Genomic DNA, 20894 nt, shown 5'->3' on the forward strand with positions numbered 1-20894 from the left:
ACCTGGAGCAAATTTTTGTAAACATATACATATATATTCTGTTATATTATAATAATTTAATTTCAGTTCACAGTGTGAGAGCTGAAGTTGAGGATAAACTACTTCAATAAAGCTTATATAAACATAACACTCGTGTATTAATGTGGTGCGCTGGTTATAAGGGAATACTCGCCCTGGATATGAGTGAGCTTTTATGTTTTTAAAGTCTCAAAAACAACGTTACGAGTACACTGATGGCTCTGTAAATTAAATATTACAAGAGGAGAAAGAGGGGAGGGGAGCCTGGGAGGCCCGGATGGTCCATTTATTATTTGAACTAAAAAAATCAAAATCAAATACCTTAGCGTTGAGACTCTTGAGGTCAGTGTATGTTTGTCCGGTCCCGACGAATACAATCGGTTGACCAGAGATATAGGTCATAGAAATAGCTGACCCAACCTGTAACATTTAGTGGTCATCACCTAGGACATTGAGTGGTCATAAACTTGGACATTTAATGGTCATCACCTAGGACATTTAATGGTCATAAACTAGGACATTTAATGGTCATAAACTAGAAAATTTAGTGATCATAATTCAAGAAATTTAGTGGTCATAACATAGGGCATTGAGTGGTCATAACCTAGGAAATTTTGTGGTCATAATCTAAGAAATTTAGTGGTCATACAATTGGGCATTTAGTGGTCATAACCTATGGGACTTAGTGGTTCTATTTAGGACATTTAGTGGTCATAATCCAGGACATTTAGTGGTCATAACCTTGGACATTTAATGGTCATAACCTAGGAAATTTAGTGATCATAATCTAAGAAATTTAGTGGTCATAAAATAGGGCATTTAGTGGTCATAACCTAGGGGACTTAGTGGTTCTAACCTAGGACATTTAGTGGTCATAACCTAAGACATTTAATGGTCATAACCTAGGAAATTTAGTGGTCATAATCTAAGAAATTTAGTGGTCATACAATTGGGCATTTAGTGGTCATAACCTATGGGACTTAGTGGTTCTAACCTAGAACATTTAGTGGTCATAATCCAGGACATTTAGTGGTCATAACCTTGGACATTTAATGGTCAAAACCTAGGAAATTTAGTGATCACAATCTAAGAAATTTAGTGGTCATAAAATAGGGCATTTAGTGGTCATAACCTAGGGGACTTAGTGGTTCTAACCTAGGACATTTAGTGGTCATAATCCAGGACATTTAGTGGTTATAACCTAGGACATTTAGTGATCATAATCCAGGACATTTAGTGGGTATAACCTAGGAAATTTAGTAATCATAAAATAGGGCATTTAGTGGTCATAACCTAGGGCATTTAGTGGTCATAACCTAGGAAATTTAGTGGTCATAACCCGGGACATTTAGTGGTCATAACCTAGGCCATACTGGAGAAATTATACAAGTATGATTGTTAAAACAATTATGGTCACAGACATAGATTATTTATACTTTATCTATAAGAGCTTTGAAGGGTACCGTTGTGAATCAGACATTGCCTTCTTTGCATAAAGGTTTCCCTGATATTACAGTTCCTTTAAGAAGGACGTACCTTGTCGTCAATCGTGTCAAACTTAGTGAGCACTATTCCATCAATGGTATGTGGATTCTCCTGAATATAAAAAAAATTCAACTATTTATTAAAAACAATAATAGCATACTAAATACTATTATATGGGGATGGGGGAGTTGACAAAATAAAACTGTAATTATAAGGCTTCCCCTAAAATAAATATACAAATTTTAATTCAATTTTCATGAATTACAATAATATTATGAAATCGATAATGGCATTTAATTTTCATCAATTATTGATTTTATACTATAAAGGTAGACCGAGTAAATGATGCTATGCACAGTGTACAGAGTACAGAGTACAGAGTACAGAGTACAGAGTACAGAGTACAGTGTACAAAGTACATAGTACAGTGTACACTACTACAGTGTACACAGAGAACAGGGTACAGAGTACAGCGTATATAGTACAGTACAGTGTACAGTGTAGTACTACAGTGCAGTGTACAAAGTACATAGTACAGTGTACACTACTACAGTGTACACAGAGAACAGGGTACAGAGTACAGCGTATATAGTACAGTACAGTGTACAGTGTAGTACTACAGTGAATGTGCAGAGAGCAGGGTACAGTGTAAAGAGTACAGAGTACAGAGTGCAGAGTACAGAGCGTAGAGTGCAGAGTACAAGTGCAGCGTACAGAGTACAGAGTGCAGAGTACAAGTGCAGAGTACAGAGTGCAGAGTGCAGAGTGCAGAGTGCAGAGTTTAGAGCTTAGAGTTTTGAGTGCAGAGTGCAGAGTACACAGTACAGTGTGCACTGTACAGAGTACACAGTACAGTGTACAAAGTACATTGTGCAGCGTAAGTACAGAGTACACTGTGCAGGGTACAAACTTCAGTGTATAGTGTACAGGGTACAGAGTACAGTGTACAGGGTACAGAGTACAGTAAACAGGGTACAGAGTACAGTGAACAGGGTACAGAGTACAGTGAACAGGGTACAGAGTACAGTGAACAGGGTACAGAGTACAGTGAACAGGGTACAGTGTACAGGGTACAGTGAATGGTGTACAGAGTACAGGGTACGGTATAAGAGTGCTGTGTACAGGTTTACTTCTGTATACCTGATGCGAATGGTCGGCTAGTGCCGCGTTGAATTTGACGAGCTGATCAATAGCTTCATTTCCCACAAGGGCCTCCCCCACAAACAGGACTAGGTCAGGGGCATTCACGGAGATCAGCTTCGTCAGGGACCTCATCAGGGGCTCATTGTCCTTACAATAAGAAAATAAAAGAACCTGGATTACATGTATTCTAACCAACGAACCACAATAGTTTCAGTAGAAGTAAATATTTCTATTTACTAAAACTTCCAACGTTTCAAAACTGTATTATGCCAAACTTTGCAATATCTCTGGCCTTAAAAAATTTAAAATCCAAAAACGTTCATTTTTGCATAATTTTTTTTTAGTATTTGGGTCGTTTTCTGCATATATCTTTAGTCGGGGTCAAAGTTTGACAGTGTGTCAAAAAAACAAATGTTAAAAATAAACAATTTCTTTTCTTGCTCAATGCAAAATTTTGACCCGGAGAGAAAAAATGTGGAAAAACCGACCCAACTGAATTGACATGACTACCTGCATTCTACCCGCTGTATCGACCAGAACAACATCCATCTTCATATCACGTGCATAATTGATAGCCTCCATTGCTATTCCAGCAGCATCCTGGAGTATTATATAGTTAAGTATTCAGGGGTCTATATTTTCAAGAGTTAACAAATAGGTTGTAATGTGAGCCAAATTGCTCCAAAAATGAAGGCACAGGACCAAATCCTATTGAGATGATTTATTCTAGCTCCTTGGAAGAGCACCAGGCCAGTCTCGGGTTGCAAAAATGTTTGGATTTTCAAAGTTCTCGGATCTGAACCCAAATTTAATACAAGCTAGCCATGGGAATGGGGAGGGTACCCTGGTACTTGACAACTGGCAAAGGAACATTACCCTGGTCTCGTACGGAGTCTCTAATGCTCTCACCCCGTCCGTCGTTTTTGGCACTTTCCCTCCAAAGTTTGATTGAAAAATAGTATTTTTTAAGGGGGGCGGGGAGGAGCCTCCAAAATATATAGTCTTCCAGCCTACCTTTCCATATCCTTTCTCATAGAGCTGAACCATTTCCCTTCCATTGTTATCCACAGGAGGATGCATCGAGTTCAACCTCCTAGAACATGTTTTCATTTAAAGGGACTGTAGGCGTAATTTACAGTGATACTTTATTTCCAAAATGACAATTCTGATTTTACACCTTTCACTCTCCACTAAACCCTATTATTTCTAAGGTCAGAGTACTGCTAATCATTGCAGGAGACAGAAAGCTTAGTTAAGGTTTGTCTCATTACATTATTTGCACTTGTCGAGAAGGTGAAAATAAAAAAATTTCTTATAATTTAACACTTGTAAGAGAGAAAACAACAATAACTTCCTCATTCTTATTCAGATTAGAGTTTATTAGGTAAAAACTGCTGCTTACCTCGTAATTGTTCTTAACTGTTTGATATTTAAAAGCTGCTTACCTATATGTGTTCTAAGCTGCTCTATGAATAAAAGCTGCTTACTTAGTATGTGTTCTGAGCTGCTGTATCTATTAAAAGCTGCTTACCGAGTATTTGTTCTAAGCTGCTCTAAATATAAAAGCTGCTTACCTAGTAATTGCTCTAAACTGCTCTATGTATAAAAGCTGCTGTTGTAAACCCGAGTTTGATTCGGTCTACAGCAGAATTTTAACGCAATAATTAACTCTCTTAGTTCATATTTATTAATTCAAGTTTATTAATAATGGTATATTTATATTCAGGAGATCAGTATTCGGTTCCAAGCTCCACCTTCTGTACTCCAGCGGAACACTAACTATGCTGAAGAGGCGGCCTGGTACTTCCTTAGGTTCCCTAACTGTTCCATGACCTTCTCTAGATCCCTCAGTTGATACTGTATCTGCTCTAAGGCTCCTTCATTTCCAATTGATGAGGATTCATCTGCCCCCAACCCTGGTGGAGCCTCATTCTCTTCTTCAGATTCATCCTCGAGGCCAGGGACATCACCCGGGTCTCCTCTGAAATCCCCCTTCTGGGGTTTACCTTTCTCCGTCTCTCCTTCATCAAGATCATTCCCTCTTTCATCCCCAGAGCTCTCAGATACTTCAGCATCAGACTGATCAGGAATCCATACACTAGGATCATCAGGGTCATCCTCGGAGGATGAGATGGTTATAACCTCCATTGCAGCTAAAGTAACCACTGTGGTATTGTTAGAGATATTTCTAGCTTTTAATATAATTAGATAAGAAATACTTATTTATCTTTTTAGTCATAAAGAGTTGGTATCCTTTATGTAGCTTTACGGAGCTATTTGTTTTACTTTACTATATAAAGCTTTGGCAACTTTTATGGTATTTTAGTTACTTAGCTATTAATATAATTGAGAACTATCTAGAATTGGTTATATATATATATATAACTTTACTAAGCTATTGGTATTGCTTAGCGTTATAGAGCTATCCTATTTAGCTTTGTGGAGCTATTAACTTTGCAAAGCTATGTATTGGATTTAGCTTTGCAGAGTTGCTTTGCGGAGCTAAGGATCTTATTTATTTTTACACAAATAGCCTTATTAAGTTATTTGTCTTATTTAGGTTTGCAGGGCCAAGAAGCCGGCTTAGCTTTACGGAGCTATTTATCCTGCTTAGCTTTACGGCGCTATTCATCCGGCTTAGCTTTACGGAGCTATTTATCTCATCTAACATTGCAGAGCTATGTATGGTATTTAGCAATGTAGAACTATATATTCTAGTCCATTGATGTAGAGCTAGATATTTCTTTGCTGAGCTATATATTGTATTTAGCTACGCAGGATTATATATCCTTGCCTATCTATGCTAAGATAGATTTCTACAACTAGCTATTCAGAGTTGAATATGTTTATCAGGCTATGTTATGTTAATAGTCTGATTTATGAATCGGTCAGAGTTGTGAGCTGCATTTGACCTAAGGTAGAAGATTATATTAATATTATAATTCTTTCTACTAGTAAGGTTCTTTGTGCACTGCCGTTCCCTTTTGCTTTGATTTATTATATAGAGCGCTGGCAGCATGTTCTATATATACATGTCAATATATATATATACGTGAATTCTAAGGTATTCTTAATTTGTTCTAGATCACAACACTGCTTACCTAGCATGTGTTCTCAGCTGCTTTATATATATAAAAGCTGTTTACCTAGTATGTGTTCTAAGCTGATCTATATATAAAAGCTGCTTACCTAGTATGAGTTCTAAGCTGCTCTACAGCTCCGGCTCTAAAAGTATCGCAAGCAGCAATCAGAACTCGGAACTTATTCTCTAAAAAAATTCATTATTTTTTATTAAAAATGCACTGAAAAAGTCTACTACTTACTTGTTTGAATAAAAGGATGAATAAATGAATTAATTAATGAATACCTACCGAGGCATGAATCAATTTATGCACGAGTTGAATGAGTTTGTGTGTGTGATGTAAAAAGAAAATGAGCGGATGAATAAATGAAAATAATGATGAATAACAGAATGAATAATAAATGAATGAATAAATAAATGAATAAATGAATGAGTTTTTGTGTGATGTGAAATGAGAATATTGAATTAACAATTTAATTATTTACTACTTTACAGGGAAGTTAAGGGAATTTTAGTTTACCAAGGGTTCCCTAGACCAGTTTTGCTTACAAAACATCCAGTGCGTAACGAGGGATGTTTTGTAGACAAAATTGGTCGAGGGAACCTGTGGTTAAGTAAGATTTTTGATTTCACAAAAAAGTAGTAGTACAAAATTTTATCGTCTTTTGGGATAAAAATGCGGGTCGTGTTATTTTACTTATCTGTCCCAAAGGACGTTAAGTAACATAACGACCCTCTTTTGGGGGAATCATCGGTTGGTATCGGTAATGTTGCTATTTACAGAATGGAAACTTAACACGTCTTTGTTTGAGAAAATCCATTAAATTGCAGCAGAGTTATTATTTTGTTTTTATGTTATTATCGCTTATAATAATTCAAAATTCGTTTCTTAAGACAATTTTGTATGCGCGTAACTTGATAATTTGTGACTGGAATTTATTATAAAAGCTTAACCAACATTTATCTTAATTATACCTAATCTTAGATGGAGAGTCGGGCAGCCAGCGTGAAGGAGAAAGTGCTGAAGTACGCGGAGAATAAACGGAAGAACATGACCTTACCGGATGTGACGATCCCCCCACCACCCCATCCTCCAAACTATTCCACCATGATCTACCCCAAATACGCCGACAAGCTTAAGATTGGAGTTCCGGCGGAGCTGCAGATGAAGGAGATTGGTCTGAATTGGAGGAATAAAGAAGCTAATAACATCATGGAGCTCAAGATGCCAGACTGNGGGTACCAATGGGTCCAACAATATATGTCTATGAGCGAAGAGCTTCATTATTAATACATGAAGTTGGATAGATAGTTGAGATGGATAAACAGATGAATAGAAAGTTGAGATGGATAAACAGATGTAGACTGATAAGACAGATAGTTGAGATGGATAAACAGATGGAGATGGATAGAAAAATAGTCTTCAGAAAGATGGATAGATAGTTAAGATGGATTAACAGATGGAGAAGGATAGCATGATAGTCTTCAGACAAATGGATAGTTAGTTGAGATGGATTAACAGATGGAGACGGATAGAATGATAGTCTTCAGACAAATGGATAGATAGTTAAGATGGATTAACAGATGGAGACGGATAGAATGATAGTCTTCAGACAAATGGATAGTTAGTTGAGATGGATTGACAGATGGAGACGGATCGAAAGATAGTCTTCAGACAGATGGATAGATAGTTGAGATGGATTAACAGATGGAGAAGAATAGAAAGATAGTCTACAGACTGATGGATAGATAGTTGAGATGGGTAAACAGATGGAGACTGATAGACAGATGGTCTTAAGAAAGATGGGGTAGTTATTTGAGATGGATAAACAGATAAGCGGATAGAAAGATAGTATTCAGACAGATGTACGGATAGTTGAGAATGAGAGGTTAGATAAAGATAGAAGACATAATAGAAAGAATAGAATGATTTTGAAGAATAAAAAGATAGATACGTAATGAATTGAGGGTAAAAGATACAAACAAACTGAGCTGCAGTCAATGAATAGATGAATAATCATAAGATATTTAAAGGCAGGGTTACCCACAATGTATGAGACATCAGAGACGATTGTACGCAATTTGTACAGTACATTTTTAATATTCAGGGTTCCTTGCAGACCAAAACTAGCTGATTTCTGGGCCATTTAGTAAACCATTTAAATACTCAATTTAATGCAGAAACCAAAATCAAGCTTAAAATCGTCATATTTTTGATTTTTAATTTTCAAAATTCGATTTTTTCATTTTAATTAAATAAGACATTTCAATTTACCTTCCAGCCTAATTGAAACAGATTCGCAGAGCTTATTTGCAACTTCAGATGCAACATTCTAAAAAAATCGTTCAAATTTAGTTTTTTTTTATTTATCTAATGATTTCTCAACGAAAAGGAAGAGAGAAAAAAAACAAAAACCAAATCTAAGGTGTCAAATACACAGGTGAAAAAACACTGAAACAGCTAGAACTGGATACAAATCGAGAAAAAAAATAAATAAAGAACCAAAAAAACTTGATGCATTTTGTAAAAAACTGGATCAAAAAGCTGAAAAACTATATGATGAAACTAGATGATAAGATAAAACTAGATAAAAACAAGATAACCCTAAAAAAGAGGGAAAAAAACTAGATAAAACTTGATAAAACTAGAGAAAAACATAGATAAAACAGAAAAAGCGGGAAAAAACTAGAGAAAACTCGATAAAACTGGATAAAACTGAAAAAAAAATGGTTAAACAATATGAAAACTAGTACGAACCTTATCAATGAGATTATCCCTGAGTTTACTGATTACAGGTTCAAGATCCTCTTTAGTGAGAGCTTTGCTTCCAACCAATCCTTTGAAAATTGAGAACATTCCCTTTCCAGCACCCTTGCTACCAGACTCATCCTTTAATCAATCAATCAATCAACCAATCATGCATATGAAGGAAATTAATTTGAAAATAATTGCAGTGAATATATTTTCAAAAATACCCAAAAAATAGAAAGCTACTCTCAAATTTCCCCTCTTTATTGATACTTTAGACCCCAAAATATCAGTTGGTTGGTATTTCTTGTCATAAATTATAGTTAGGTTGATATAAATTATGATTTTGTTGAAAATTATAAAAATAAAGTTAAAATTTAGAAAACTAACCTCGTCCTCAGATTCAACCTCGAGGTTCTGGAGAACAGCTGATTTACCAACAGCAAGCATATCAGCTTGATCTACAGTCTAAATATTTATTTTTAGATCAAAGGCTATTCATTTCAGATTAGAGGTCATTCTTTTTATTTTTCTTTTTGATTAAAGGTCATCAATTTTTTCTTCAGTTTAGAGGTCAACCATTTAAACTTTTGTTGAGATTATAGGTCATTCATTTCAAATTTTTAGAAGGTAATTGATTTCAAATTAAGAACAAGATTAGGAACAAGATTAGGAACAAGATTAGGAACAAGATTAAAACCAAGATTAAGACCAAGATTAAGACCAAGATTAAGACCAGGATTAAGACCAGGATTAAGACCAAGATTAAGACCAAGATTAAGACCAGAATTAAGAGATTAGAAACAAGATGAAGAACAAGATAAAGAACAAGATTAAGACCGAAATTAAGAACAAATTTGAGAACATGATGAAGAACTATAACAAGATTAAGAAGTACACCTACCTCGACATGAGAACCAGGTTTGTCTCTAGTTCTTTCCAAGCTCTTAATATCCTTCACCTAAAATACATCTTATCAGTGCTGAAAACTTTAGAATTATGAATATCGAGATAAATGCTTGATCTCCTTTTTTATTAATCTTAAGATTAATAAAACTCTACATTAATGCAACAAATCAGAAGAAACCGAACAACCAATCAGAAACCGAGAAATTTTGCGCACGACCAATTAAAGAATCCAGCACAGGGATATCCGAAAGAGAAGATTAAGAAAATCAAAAGTGTCCACAGTGGATACAGAGATTTAGCAATCTGGATTAAGGGTATCCAATACCAGAGTTTACAGCTCAGATATAAATTAATAAGACTGTAGATATTACTGTAAATATCTTTCCATTTCAAGAAATTAAAGAAATATTATTTTCGTTTTTACTCAAGACTAGTTAAAATATCTGTGTACATTAAGAAGGCTCAATATTGGAATTAAGCCAACCACCCACCAGGGATTGCTGCGTTTTCACTTAAAAATATTGCTAAAAAAAATTCAAAATCTTCCATAAGGTTGCGAGTTGAAGATATCGGAGAAATTACCGTAAGGCCTCAAAAAAAAAAATATTTTAAAAATTTCATTTTATATACATAATTTTCTTGGAAATTTTATGCTGAACTCAAATCTGAAAACGGTTTAACAACATTGCCTTTGGTTGTCTAATTTGCCCCTCCCCCCCCACATCATCAACAATTATTTCCTCCTATGTGTGGGGAGCAAGGTAGTATAATAAGGTTGGTTACTCTCGATGCGCTACAATGTACGTAAAATGTCGTCTCCTAAGATAGATAGATAAACCTCACATGACGTCACTGACTATAGAGGCAAGAGTGGCGTCATATGAGGTTTTTATCTATCTATCTAAGGAGACGACATTTTCCGTACATTGTAGCGCATCGAGAGTAACCACCCTTAATATGCAACCTTGGTGGGAAGGTATTCTTGAAAATATTTACCCCTGAAAATAACTGACCTGTCCACCAAACATCACCGGGTCCCAAGTTGTACTCTTCTTCCCAGCTTTGGCTAAACATTTAAATTTAATTTAAACATCCCATATTGATTGATTGATTGATTGATTGATTCATTTATTCATTTATTCATTTATTTATATATTCATTTTTATATTCATTTTTATATTCATTCATTCTTTCATTCTTTCATTCCATAATTGTTATAACTCTTATTTAAGAAGCTGAATCAACACAGTACACTTTAACCTATCAATCAATTGATCAATATTGTTGACGACTCATTTTGATTTTTTTTTCGCATAATTTAAGGTATAATGAATAAACACTTCGGAAAATACTTCCTCTCCCTGGTATATCTTTGAAATCATCTCTGGATTGTTTTTAGCAACCAATCCGAAAGTAACTTATTTAGGGGAACCCAATTAATTAATCTTAAAAATACATACTGAATAATGGATATCTCATTCAGTCACACAAACCTTTAAATGGTACTTTTATTTATCGGATATCCCACTCTATAAATGGAGGGTCACTGGAAATTATCTGCAGCCTTCGTTAAAGAATACATCAAGATTATTCCATTATTATATTTTTTTTCCTCACAAGATTATCATATTATGGTTTACTGTCACTTAGAATTTGCATTTGTTGTTCAAGGATACTTACGTGTTTTAGGACTCTTGGGATTAGGGGTTTTAGGGGCTTTCTTGCCACCAGACGAAATGAACTTTTCACGATTCTTCCTGGACAGATTTTCAAAATATCAATTGATAAATCGTAATTTTGTGAGCTTAAAAACTAAAATAAGAAATGCACAAATTAAGTAAAAGTGGAACATCTCTAGGCATGATATTGAAAATCCGCAATAACTTTTCTAAAAAATTATTCAAAAAGGAACAAACAAGGTACTGCCCCTTCCTATGAGACTCACACTCCATTAAAACAGTGCCAACATTTTTTAAGCGTTTTAATCACAAAACTCATTAAAAAAGTGTGGATAAAAAGTATCAAAAATGATTTTAAAAACGTCCATATTCATTCTTTATTTTCCCCCCAGCTCAATTCTTGATATATACCCCTGTTCCATGTTTTGTGAAATGACATGGCATAATATTTTGATTCCTTATGAGCTCTTGTTCCAGTTCCTCCGGGGTAAGTCCTTCCTCATCTTCTTCCTCCTCCTCATACTCTTCCTCCTCCTCCTCCTCCTTCATCTTCATCTCCTCCTTCTGCTGCTTTTTCTGCGACTTCTTGTTCCCAGGACCTTTAACCAATAATAGTATAAGAAAGGAAAGGTGAGTTTAAATCTGAGATGAGATTTTAAAGGCTTAAACCCAAGTAAAACCCGGTCTTTGCGTCTACTACCCCAGTAAAGCTCAAGTCAAGATCCGGGTTTTGGATGGCCTTAGTTTAGTAAGAACCAACCATCTTGGGGTTCGAGTCGTCAGCAGCGGATGATCGTAAATTTCGTTAAAATCTTTTATATTAGTACATTTTAAATCTCGGGAATTACTATGAAAATAATGTATCTACACTTGAATTTTCGAAATTTACATCTCCTTGTCACAGCTGACCTGACGGCATTCTGTCTGCTACAGAGAGAAAGCTTGCTAAACAGTCTCTCATTGGTCGAATCAGAACCAATCCTGACTTGGGTTCTATCTAAGCCTAAGTTTGGGTTTTACTCGGTTTTAAGCTTTTAAAAAATCATCTCAGCAGTAGTATAGGTTAGGAGAGGAGGGTTTAAACCAGTAAAAGTAGAACTAAGTAGGGGATTGAGAGTTTACACCAATGAGAGAAGAGTTAAGGAGGGGATTGGGTTAAGCCAATAAGAGAAGGTCTAAGGAGGGGAGGTAGTTTAACTAATAAGAGGAGAGCTAACGAGAGGAGTGGGATAACCAAGGGCGTACACAGAGGGGGGGGGAGGGGCTAGTAGGAAGTGCCCCCTCTAGAACTCATAAATGATTAATAAAAATCCAATCATTAACATATTATCAATGTTTCTTTATTTACTAAACTTGACACGGGAATATTTTATCAATGTTTAATTTTATTAATTTCTTATGATAATTTGTTAAGCGGGGAAGTTTAATATAAATTATAAATAAAAAATAAAAATAAAATTACATCTTTAAAAAAATGAATAAATTAATAATGTTGTTACCTAGTTCATGTTTACTCGTCTTAATCATGGAAGCAACAGATTTACTCGACTGTATAATAAATATTTAGAAAATACAGAAATGACCCAAAATTGAAATTTGTTTTCAACATTTCTTATTTCTGACATAACAGGAAGAAAATGGCCAAACTTGATTAAAGAGTAATGGAGTTAACGATTTATCCCACCTCTTGAATAAAAAAGGAACTTCAGATCGAGTGAAAGGTCCCTTTAAAGGGACTGTTCAGAGTAATTTCAAGTGACCCTCCATGCAAAGATGGCAATGCATGATTTACAACGGTACCCTTGAAACCTTGATATGATCAAAATTATAAATGTACAAGTCACTTTCACAGAGAAATCGCAAAAGAAAATAAAAGGGTTGAATAAACAAAAAAATTGATATTTTCTAATTTATACTTGACCAGTCAAAGCTTTCAAGGGTACCGTTCTAGATCGGACATTGTCATCGTTGCATGGAGTGCACCTTGAAATTACGCTTACAGTCCCTTTAATAATAAAATTGGGTTAAAATCCTTTTAAAAGTTCTAAATATATTCCTTGTCAGATTCAGCATAGGACCGGGGTTTCTTCTTAGCTTCCTCTTCAACACGGGCCTCACACTCTATATAAATAGATAGTTAGATTAAAAGCATAGGACCGTGTTTCTTTTTGGAAAGAGATGAATATGTGGAAAAATATTTAGTTATCCAGGAATTGAATGAAAATACCAATGAACAAATTTGATATAGGGATGAATGAAAAACTTTAGGGATAAGTAGATAATGGATAAATGAATGAATGAAAGAATAGGTTACCAATAAACTCATCGTCGTGGGATTAGATAGATACAGAGGTATAAATATGTATAAATATACATACACATTATTATTATTATTAGCAGACAACCAATCATTCAATGAAATATGGGTCAACGCTCCTTGTCACCAAAGTGTGATGATGGGCAAAACGGCATGCTTTGCCCTAGGAAGGAGACTTACTCAGCGGTCAGCCCGAAACAGATTCATAAAGGACAGAACCGATTGGGTCCAAATTTTTTGTAGGACCTCGCGTGACCCCAGGAAAGGTTTATGGGTGATCGAATTATCAAAAATTTGTTAAACATTTTTTTTTTACATATCTGCAAAATTTTTTTTACAATGCTCAGAAAGAGGACATGTTCACAATGTAAATGGAAGATGGGCGCGAAGCGCCCTAATAGTCTAGTGAAATATAATTGACTAACCAATAAGTTTGATAGTTTTGCTGTACTCGGCGTCAAATGAAGAGAAATCGATGAAAAAACTTTCGGCCTTCAGGTCTTCAGCAAACATATCCCGAAACCTAAAAATCAATCAAATAATCAATCTTCTAACCAGTAAATCATCTTCAACAGTCAAACAAAATTTATCTGAAAACATCTAAGAAAATGAATGGTTGGATAAATGGATGGATAAATGGATGGATAAATGGATGAAGAAAAGAATGGAAGGATGAATAAATGAATGAATGGATAAATGAATGAACCTCATCTGTAGTTCATCTAGTAGTTTGTCAAGGTAAAGTAATGGTAACATCTTCTGATAAGCTACCACAAACACCAGCTCAAACTCATTATCCTGTATTAATTATAAGGATAATAATTTGATAATAATAATAATAACAACAATGATGTGACAATAATTATAAAAACATAATTATGATAATTATGATAATAATATTAATAAGGATAGTAATGATAATAACAATGGTGAAAACTATATAACATTGATATTAATGTTAAAAATAATGGTAAATAATAATGTTAGTCTCAAATAAAATAATTTTTCTTTAGAAAAAAAAATCATGTTCATAAGTATGCAGTGTAGTGCATGCACAAATTTATAAGTTTACGGAACACGTTTTTCAGAATATACAATAATTTTAACTTTAATAAAATAGAGTTGATATATGATAATAATAGTAATAACCCCTGAAAATATAAACCCCTGAAAATGTACACCCCTGAAAATATACACCCCTGAAAATATACACCCCTGAAACTATACACCCCTGAAAATATACACCCCTGAAAATATATAACCCCGAAAAAAAACCTATGTGTGACACCCTGTACCTTAATGAGATCATTGACAGTAGGTGTGAAGGCCTCCCACTCTCGCTGTAGTAGACCCGCCCCTTAAATATATTTAATATCAAATCCTTTAAAACCAAACCAAATGTGGCTTAGCAAGAAATACCTTACGATCAATCGAAAAATCAAAACAATAACATTTTATTTCATAAAGAGCATAAAGAAATGACATGGGTCCGGATCCGGATCCATTTTTTTTCCAGTGCAGATCCAGAATACGGATCCGGATCCGCATCAAAATTAAATAGATCCTAAGCACTGCTTACGACCATTCGAAAAATCAAAACAATAACTAGCTTTTCCCTGGCCGGGGGAGTCAAGGAGATACTTCCGATGGTTGGCAAACCAATTGAATCCATAAAACCAACAAAATAATATATTTATTAATTCATAACACTCACAGAGAGATAGATCAGACTAGTTTAATACGTCATATCACTCCTTTATTTGAACAAAATAAGGAAACCTCATTTCACTTTTATCGAGAAACCACAATTCAGAATTGTAAACTTTCGCGCCCATCTTCTATTCAATTTTAAACATTTTCTCTTTGTTTACATTTTTAAATAATAAAAAAAGTTCGGATTTTATCATTTTTTTTTTGAAATTTCATTTAATGAAAATCGAATTTTGATAGAGGCTAATTTATTATCTATAAACATTCCCTGGGGTCAAGTGCTTTGGATCCATTAAATTTTGATGCGGATCCGGTTCCTGGATCCGCACTGGAAAAAATGGATCCGGATCCCGATCTAGGTTATTTCTATAAAATTTACTAAATTTTTTAACAATGCTGAATTTTCAAATTTTTTTGTCTTAATTTTTTTCGCTTATTTTATGCTAAAACTCAATTGATCAACCCTTCCGAAAGCAGGAAATTTTTATAATGTCTCTTTTTTCAATAGTTCAGATATTTTTGCGGATCCGGATCCGGGAAGCCAAAATCTTGCTAGGATCAAGTGATGTCCCACACAAAATGTGGGCCCGATCGGTTCAGACGTTTTGACCTTTATTGGATACAAACCACTATAGTTTCAGTAGAAGTAAATATTTCCATTTACTGTTAGCGCCGATTGAAGGATTCATAACTCTAATTGGATAATGAAATATATAGAAAGATAGATTTTACCGTCATACAATTTCTATTGGTACAGAATAGACATCAAACACATGCCTGAACCCTGATTGGATCGGCATACAGGAGTGAAACAGATACCCAGAAAAGCAAAGTATATATATAGAATACAGATAAGAAAAATGCGTTCATAGTTTGAGCTAAGATACATTGTGATTAAGACATTCCATTCTATAAATGGACGTTCACATGAATAAACGTTAACACTCCCTTTGAGAACAGCTTATAATCGAAATATTTGATTGTAATGTTAGAAGATTTCCTGTTTGCCGTTCAAGAGATAACAAAGATTGAGCAAATATTAATATATACGGATTAGAAGATAGTTGTATTTTTCTAATTAAATTTTATGAAATAATAATTTACTTATTTTCATTTTGAAAAACATGGATCTTAGCGAATCATTTGTGTTTGTTTGTGGTTGGTGCAATACAAATATTACGATTTCCCCCTTTAATTTTTCGCGAACACTCCCTTTAATATCATATTAAATTCCTGAAAACCCCCATAATATCGCATTAAATTAGACAAAACCCCTTTAATATAATTTTAAATTCCTGAATACTCCCTTTAAATACGTGTAAACTCTCTTTTATATCACTTAATAAATTCTTAAACATTCCCTTTAATATTACTTTAAAGTCACTGAACATACCTTGTAATTACTTGAAATACGTGAAAACCCCCTTTAATATCACTTTAAAAACTTTAACACTCTGTTTATTATCACTTTAAATGCATGAACACTCCCTTTAAAATCACTTTAAATACGTGAACACTTCCTTTAATATCACTTTAAATATATGAACACTCTCTTTAATATCACTTTCTATACGTGAACACTACGTTTAATATCTCTTTAAGATACACCTCCTTTAAAATCACAAAATAAATTCGTAACAACCACTTTATCACGTTAAATTCGTGAGAAAAAAACACTAGTTTATCTAGATTTCAGTGTTTCCGCGGTAGAAATGCGCAAGCCACGTTTATTAGAGAAACCACACTCGAAAATAAACAGTTTAAAAAAACAAAAACACAGATATCTATTATCTATTTCATACTTGATCAGAAAGCTTTGAAGGGTACCGGGGAGAATGGGACATGGCCATTTTTGCATGGACGGTCTAATGAAATTACGCTCACAGTCCCTTTGATCATTTTAAACTTGAACTAATTCATAGTTGGACATATTAACCATGGGACCAACACGCAGTTAAAATTGGTTAACTGAACTTACAAAAAAACTATGATTTTTTTTTATTAAAAAAAGGCGATATGGGTGTCTAAAGTTGCGCCTCTAACCACTGAATATTGCGCAGTTGTTGGCTTTTTGAAATTGTGAAAATTTGTTGATCTAGGGCCAATAAACTATTTTTTTTGGAGGAAAATTGCCTATAATCTATTCAATTATAAACCGATTTTGACACTTTTGATTTCAGTGTTTTAAGACGGATTTTTTTTCGGACATATTAGGAGAAAAAAACAAATATTTTTGCTGGCACTAGTTATTTTTTATTTACAAAAACGTGATGCGCTGAATGATTTTGAAAATGATAAACTTTTTTTTTACATTTTTGCTCTGCTTTTCATTATAGAAACTTTTCAGACACGTGCTGAGAGGATATGAAGTGCCAAATTGTCCCACCCTTAAAACTATGACAAGAAAATAAGAAATAAGAAAAAAAAACTATTCCTGAATTGGTTTTGACTGGAGACATGATCTCCTCCTCCTCCTCCTAGGCCCCGACGATGATGTTGTTGATGGGGATGTGGATGAGCTTGACGAAGAACCCGATGAACCCCATGATACCGAAACCAATCGCAGTGGCGATGGCGATCTTGCTGAACTCCTTCCTGGAAACAATAAGTAGTAAAAGGCTGGGGTATAGAATATAGATTTTATTGTATTAAGACACTAGCTTGAAACCCCAGCGTTGCCCATGGTAGTCATTGGTTAGTCCCCCCGTTTACCCGCGCTATGTTGTACATTAGGATTTAAGCTACTTTTCCCAATTTAGAATCTGAAAACCAAGCTAGGATCGGACAAACAAACAAACAGACAGACAGACAGAGATTACAACTTTGTATATATAGACGAAGAAGAAGATATAAGATAATGATTAAGGAACAAATTTCAAGGATAAAAAGTGTCAAATGAATACCCCCGGGTGTGAGATTTAAAAAAAAATAATGAATCGGTCATTGACAAATGGACATTTTTATTATTATGAATGTGAGAAATTCTCAAATTTTATTTGTTAATTAAAAAATTTTAATATAAAATGTTCAACTTTCTACCTGTCAGGCTTAGTGCAACGTTTCACAAGTCTGATGGAGTCCTAAACAAAAAAAAAATAATTAAAAATGATCAAATAATTGTTTCACTAGTTCTAAGCAATACACTATAAATTAAAAATATATAAAATTTAAGTAAAATGATCAATTGATCGTTTCTCTAGTCCTAAACGGAGGCTGTATAAATTAATGAAAATAATGAAAAAATATAAAAATATGANATATTGAAAAATGAATGTCCATATCCTCCAATCATAATTAATCATGATTATATAGGAAATTAACAATAAATTTGAAAAAATCGCACAATAAAAACACGATGCAAAGTATTATTCCAGCGGAGATTACAGAATTTTGGCGTTAAGGCTTTAAGCTTTACCATTTTTAAAGTGAAACGCAGTAAGCGTAAAGAGCTCATTTTCGATAAAAACTTATCAATTTTGTGCATGACAAAGAATACAAATATTTTCAAAAAAAAAACGTCTATTTTGTATTGATTCAGGGTTAAATTAGGTCAACTTCTGGGCCAAGCGCTGCGACTAGGACATGCGAGGGGGCCGAGCGCTGCAGCCAGGACAGACCTTCCATTTCAACAATATTCAACAAAATTATTATATATTTATTCCTTCTTCTCAAATACTTTATTAAACAAACAGAAACTTAAACATTTAAATTATAATTATTAAGTGGCTTGTTCGCCCTCTATAGTTTCAGATAAAATAACAAACGTGATTTCAAATATTCCATGAAAGAAGAACGAGATATAAACTTTTAATAAATCAGCAAAAACTATGGATTTATGAATTTACAATGAATTTACATAATTTTACATTTATGGTAAGATTTGTTAGTCTGATGATGTTTTCGATTACTGGACTATATCATGATACTGGAAGAGTCTCCAGGAACAGGCTATATATGTTATTGTTTTGGTTACATTTATATATTGTTGTGTACTTTACATCTTTCATGTTTCAGATATAAATACTCCTAGGCTTGGGGGTTTTATATATATCAGCTATTATTGTACATAGTCATTTCCAGAGAATATGTGTCACTGACATTATAGTACTCAGGTATATTAGTCAGTTTATCAAGATTAGGTACTAAACCGAGCACCGCGGCTAGGACAGGATAGGGGGCCGGGGGAAAGCGTATGCAATCCTTAATTGGGTTTTAATTTAATCTTAATAATTTAACTTGCCTTAGAGAACTGTCTGACTGGCTCGAGGGCTGTAATGATCTGATCCATTGTTTATTTTAATTCTGAAAAAGTAAGTTTTAAAATAGTGAATATTACAACATATGATAATATTAAAAGACAATAACATAAGAATAGAAACTGTATAATTAACAAATTAAGTTGGAATATTTTTGCAATAATTATAAAATTAAAAACCTTTCTATAAAACTTACAATCAAACTTTTGAACTTAACAAAATATTCGATAATCGACCTCCAAATCTATTTAATACGCAACCCATGGAACTGGAGATAGCAAAGCAAGAAATGAATGCAACGTATTTCTTATATCTTGCGACACTGTGACTGAAGTCTAAGTCACTCTAAACTCTAAAAATCTCTACGTCATTTGTTTTTAAAGTTGTCTGCTAGCTCTGTGACCAAAGCAGGAAACGGAATTAAAAAACCAGTTTTAAAGAATACCAGAGGTAAATTTTCTCAAAAATAAAAAATAAATATTTTGCCAAAATCTTATTTTTCATTTCTTTACGGAAAATATAATATTTAAAAAAAACTTAAAATGTGAAGTATTTATTAATGTAATCCTCTGTTTTTCGAAGGGCTTTTAAAAGTTAGAAGTGGTTCCGCGGCATTTTCTGACTATTGCGCTTTCTCTGCAAATCATTTGTTTTTAGATAATTCTTTCAATTAACTTCATTAATAACATACAATTGTTGAAAATTTCTTGATTTTTTAGCTAAGTGTTTGAAAATGTCATCTTTGTTTTGACAGTTCTAATATTTTTTTTAATTTAAAGAAAAGTTTGAAATCGGTGTTTTTAGTAGTTTTAGATTAAATAAAATGGAGAAATCACAGAAACTGATTTTAGACGAAGAATTTTCGTCTAGTTTACCCGAGCCTAGACGATCTATTTTCATCTACGAATGGTTGACATATCTCAGTAAAGTTCTACCAAACGTATCAAAGGTAATTACAATTCAAATCAGAAATGTTGTGAATGGACATGACTAATTTTAGCCGGTTATTACTAGTTAGGTTAAACATTACATGCAATTTAACATAAACATGAAATCTTTTCAAGTCGTCCTTGTATGCATGAAACAGAAACGGGTAACTTCCTTTTGTACGCTTTATGGGCCCTCCCCACTCCCCCTCCCCCTCTTATATCAATTTCGAACATAGAGCTCACATGTTAAACATTTTGAAAAATGTGGAAATGTGTCTGCAGTTCAAGTTCAAGCCCAGAAATTGTTCAATCCTAACCTACCCCTGAATCAATATAGACCCGGTATTTGTTATTGTTTAGTTATTATAAGTTAGAATAAGATTAGAATTCACACACTTCCAGCAACTTACAGAGCATATTGGTAATTTCCTAGAGAACGATTTTTGACCCCCCTCCCCCCTTCTATCAATTTTGTACATGACTTTTTCAACAATTTTCAATTATATGTAAGACATGCGGCCGAAGCGCTCAGCCCCCTAGCCTGTCCTAGCCGCCGCGCTCGGTCCAGAAAGTGTCTTAACCTAACCTAACCCTAAATAAATATTAATTTAATTGAA

At 34.0% G+C, this 20894-nt stretch overlaps 2 protein-coding genes across 2 annotated transcripts in view; one reads left to right on the forward strand and one right to left on the reverse strand.

Annotated features, from left to right (window-relative positions):
- LOC111716084 (signal recognition particle receptor subunit alpha homolog) overlaps positions 1–14186 on the reverse strand; it is a gene marked incomplete at its 5' end in the record, with an annotated part of 14870 nt that extends 684 nt beyond the window's left edge. The window contains 17 exons of the mRNA XM_023491497.1: positions 340–438; positions 1555–1614; positions 2644–2793; positions 3157–3246; positions 3661–3739; positions 5836–5920; positions 7992–8061; positions 8487–8618; positions 8868–8945; positions 9382–9438; positions 10400–10452; positions 11067–11143; positions 11523–11664; positions 12565–12613; positions 13122–13186; positions 13808–13905; positions 14089–14186. Of these exons, the coding sequence (XP_023347265.1) occupies positions 340–438; positions 1555–1614; positions 2644–2793; positions 3157–3246; positions 3661–3739; positions 5836–5920; positions 7992–8061; positions 8487–8618; positions 8868–8945; positions 9382–9438; positions 10400–10452; positions 11067–11143; positions 11523–11664; positions 12565–12613; positions 13122–13186; positions 13808–13905; positions 14089–14186 (1482 nt within the window). The remainder of the gene's footprint in view (positions 1–339; positions 439–1554; positions 1615–2643; positions 2794–3156; positions 3247–3660; positions 3740–5835; positions 5921–7991; positions 8062–8486; positions 8619–8867; positions 8946–9381; positions 9439–10399; positions 10453–11066; positions 11144–11522; positions 11665–12564; positions 12614–13121; positions 13187–13807; positions 13906–14088) is intronic.
- Positions 14187–20153: 5967 nt separating this feature from the next.
- The window catches only part of LOC111716086 (HEAT repeat-containing protein 5B), a 45461-nt gene continuing 44720 nt past the window's right edge, over positions 20154–20894 (forward strand). Inside the window, exon 1 of the mRNA XM_023491500.1 lies at positions 20154–20297. Coding sequence (XP_023347268.1) covers positions 20172–20297 — 126 coding nt within the window. The 5' untranslated portion in view covers positions 20154–20171. The remainder of the gene's footprint in view (positions 20298–20894) is intronic.

The sequence above is a fragment of the Eurytemora carolleeae genome, unplaced genomic scaffold, assembly GCF_000591075.1.
Source record: "Eurytemora carolleeae unplaced genomic scaffold, Eaff_2.0 scaffold1368, whole genome shotgun sequence".
Taxonomy (NCBI): Eukaryota; Metazoa; Arthropoda; class Copepoda; order Calanoida; family Temoridae; genus Eurytemora; species Eurytemora carolleeae.